This window comes from Rhinopithecus bieti, unplaced genomic scaffold, assembly GCF_001698545.2.
Source record: "Rhinopithecus bieti isolate Rb0 unplaced genomic scaffold, ASM169854v2 scaffold_33652, whole genome shotgun sequence".
In the NCBI taxonomy this organism is placed as follows: domain Eukaryota; kingdom Metazoa; phylum Chordata; class Mammalia; order Primates; family Cercopithecidae; genus Rhinopithecus; species Rhinopithecus bieti.
Genome location: NW_016814761.1, coordinates 2,782,363 through 2,786,007, shown reverse-complemented (window position 1 = coordinate 2,786,007; position 3,645 = coordinate 2,782,363). Strand labels below are relative to the sequence as shown.

Here is a 3,645-nt window from a genome sequence, read left to right as displayed (position 1 = left end):
CCCGGGCCCTCTCCCGGCCCGCGCCCCGGGCTGGGCTTCGGCGCGCTCCGACGGCGTGGTGGGGCGACCGGGACGCCTGGCCGGCGCCCGAGAAGCAGGGCAGCGCAGCCGGGCGCCCTGGTCCGTTCTAAAGCGCCCTCCCCGGGTTTCTCTGCGCTTCCACTCTCTCCGCCCGACTTTTCTCGAGCGTGGGCCGTCAGGCCGTGCCAGGCCTCGGGGTGACAAAGATGGATATGTCCCTTTTGTGGGCACCGGGCATTGCAGACTTGCCCCAAGAATGGGGCGCCCCAGCCCGCCGCGTCCCGGCACCAGGAGTCCCTCCTCACTCTGCGGTTCTGCGGTGCACCCCATCCCGCCCGCTCCGGTATGCGACCCGGTTCAAGTCCGTGCTGTTGGTAACCTGGGTCACTCAACCTTGCCCAGTGTTATCCTAGCGTTGCTCTCGGCCCCACACACTTGGCGTAGGCATCCCGAAAAGCCCCAGGGACTATTAGGAACTAGAACGCCAGCAAATGAACTCACTTCTCTGACTCCTGGGAAGAGTGGAGCGCCTGGCCCCAGCTTCCAGCCTCACCTCGGGGGTTCCTATCTAATCAGTGGGCGCTTGGGTGGATTGCGGCCGTGCCTTCTCTGTGTGCTTAACAACGGGGTAAGAAAATAACTTTGCTCCTGGAAAGTGGTGGCCCAGGAACACCACTGGGACACGATTGTAGGACTTGGGGATTTTGCTTTACAGCATAGTTACCTGTGTCCATGTGTTTTACCTAGCTTGGCTGGAAACTTCCAGATAGACGCAGCCCTGCTCATCTGACTCATGAGGTTGCCGAGCATCCTGGGTGGCTCCTAGTGGCCCGCTGGAAACTCCCTGGTGTACTCCAGCCTACCCGCACCCTCCACACCCAGCCTGCATCTGTGCCTGCTAGCTGTTTCCTGCGCCCTTCCCTCTACTCGGAATTCCCTTCCCCTCCTTTCATCTCTGGCAAATATTCTAACAGCACCAGATTGGAAAGCCTTCCCAAGACCCTCTGGGAGCATCTCCCTCCTCCAGTGTGATCCTGGAGCACTGGATGAGAACTTCTGTTCATGTCAGTTTCCCTCTAGAATAGCTGTGTACATCTCTTTCCTCCATTAGACCTTGAGGGCAGGAATCATGTGTTTATTTCAGTGTCTTCATTGCTTATGGGCAGGCCAGGTGAGATGTACAATGTATTTGATTGAATGAAGTAATTATTATTATTATTATTATTATTATTATTATTATTTTGAGACAGAGTTTTGTTGTTGTTACCCTGACTGAAATGCAATGGTGAGATCTCCACTTACTACAACCTCTGCCTCCTGGGTTCCAGCAATTCTCAGCCTCCTGAGTAGCTGGGATTCCAGATGCCCACCAGCACACCCGGCTAGTTTTTGTATTTTTAGTAGAGATGGGGTTTTCCCATGTTGCCCAGGCTGGTCTCGAACTCCTGGCCTCAAGTGATCCTCCCGCCTCGGCCTCCCAAAGTGTGGGATTACAGGCGTGAGTCACCACACCCAGCGAATAAAATAATTATTATCCCCGTTTGATGTAGCACAGATAGGTCTCCCCTTAATGGTAACTGTGACCGTTATAATAGTTCACACATATTGAGCATCTTACCACGTGCCTCATCCCATTGCAAGCTGTTGCCACTCTCACAATAAACCTATGAGGTAAGTATTGTCTCTATTTTAAAAGTACTGGGCACCGTGGCTCATGCCTGTAATCCCGGCACTTTGGGAGGCCAAGGGAGGTGGATCACTTGAGGTCAGGAGTTTGAGACCAGCCTGGCCAATATGGTGAAACCCTGTCCTACTGAAAATACAAAAATCAGCCAGGTGTGGTGGCATGCGCCTGTAGTCTCAGCTACTCGGGAGGCTGAGGCAGGAGAATCACTTGAACCTGAGAGGTGGAGGTTGCAGTGAGCCGAGATTGCATCACTGCACTCCAGCCTGGAGACAGAGTGAGACTCTGTCTCAAAAAATAAATAAATAAACAAATAAATAAATAAACAAATAACAAAAGTGGAAAAAATCCCGACGCAGGAGGATCACTTGATCCCAGGAGTTTGAGGCTGTAGTGAGCTATGATTATGCCACCGTACTCCAGCCTGGACAACATTACAGAAGGCTAATTGTGGAACCTAATGAGCTTGTCACTCCAGTGAGGACTTGTCTCAAAAAAAAAAAAAAAAGTGAAAAAAGGAATGTCTAGAGAAAAGTTAAGTAACTTGCCTAAAGTCACACAGTAAGAGCCCATGCCAGCTAATGTCTGTTGGATAACCATGTACCATGTACTGCAGAAACCAGCCTCACTGCACTGTACACACTAGACACTCAGGACATATTTACCATTTTGCAACCAAAGCTTACCACCACCATCTTTCATGCAGACCCTGAGCACGGTGGAAAGTGGAGTTCTACATTTTGTGAGAATCCACTCCCACATTGCAGAAAGCTAATTGTGGAGCCCGATGAGCTGGTCAGATCACACATAGAGCCAGGAGTAGAAGCCACAACTTCCAGCCAGCACCTTTGACAGGGAAGCCCACCGTCTCTCAAACACGGGGAGGTTCAAGAACAACACCAACCCCCTAATCAGGGACAAAGGGTTTGGAGTTGAGTCACCATCCTTCTGGTGATGACTGATAACTATTGGAAAGCTACAGTGTGGGCAGGGGGCCTGGGAAGTAATTTGGTAGTAATGTCTACCCATTTTGTGCCAGGCATTATTATGCTGGCCACTCTGTCTGCTTCATCTCTAATCCTTACCACAGTCCCATCATTGTTCCTGTTTTATAGGTGAGAAAAATGGAGACACCAAAAAGTGTCATTACCTGCTCAAAACCACATTGCTAGTAATTGACAAAGCCTGGACTTGAGCCCAGACCTGTCAACACCAAAGTCCATGCTTCCGTGCCCACCACACCCTCTCCACCCTCTCTGCTGCCTCAGTGCTCCTCCCCATCAGGCTGCAGCGGGGATGCTGCACTGGTGACCGGATCCAGGGGCCCCAACGGGAAAGGCAGAACCTGTCACGTCAGAGTCTCCCAGCTTGAGCAGATGCACCTGGTTGGCAATGGTGTTCCAGCTGCCCCTACAGGCCTGGCTGGCACAGGGCATGGGCCTGAGGCCAGAGCCTCCTGGCCCTGGGCCAGCCTCTTGGGGCCGAGGTAATGTGGGGCCCAGAACTGGGGCTCAGGGCTGAAAGCCCCTCTCCCCAGCTCATTAGCAAACATCTGGGCTCAGGAAAATGACCGACCTGGAATGTGACTGAGCTGTGGGGAGCTGCTCTCTCCCAGAGCCCGGGAATGTGAGCTCCCTCCTGCAGGGCACGGACTCAGCCCAGCTGTTTCCTCTAATCCTGTCAGTCTGGCCTCAACGGGGGTCCAAACCTCTGCACTCTCGGTGGAGAAATAGAATGAAAACAAGCAAAAGGCCTGCCTTCCCAGTCCAGCCCACTGAACAGAGGGTTGGTACACAGTCCCTCTCTTTTTACGATAAAGATAAGAGTGTTCACACTTCAGGTTTGGAGCTAGGAGGAGCCATTCGGACTCATCAGGGTAGGCTCAGGGTTTACATTTTTGCTGCATCGCCATTTGACTCCGTGCTAGTTGTTTCACACCT

At 52.4% G+C, this 3,645-nt stretch overlaps 1 protein-coding gene across 1 annotated transcript in view; it reads right to left on the bottom strand.

The window, feature by feature from the left end:
• Positions 1-913, bottom strand: part of NBL1 (NBL1, DAN family BMP antagonist) — a 17,499-nt gene extending 16,586 nt beyond the window's left edge. Inside the window, exon 1 of the mRNA XM_017851999.1 lies at positions 746-913. Coding sequence (XP_017707488.1) covers positions 746-831 — 86 coding nt within the window. The 5' untranslated portion in view covers positions 832-913. The remainder of the gene's footprint in view (positions 1-745) is intronic.
• Positions 914-3,645: the final 2,732 nt, after the last annotated feature.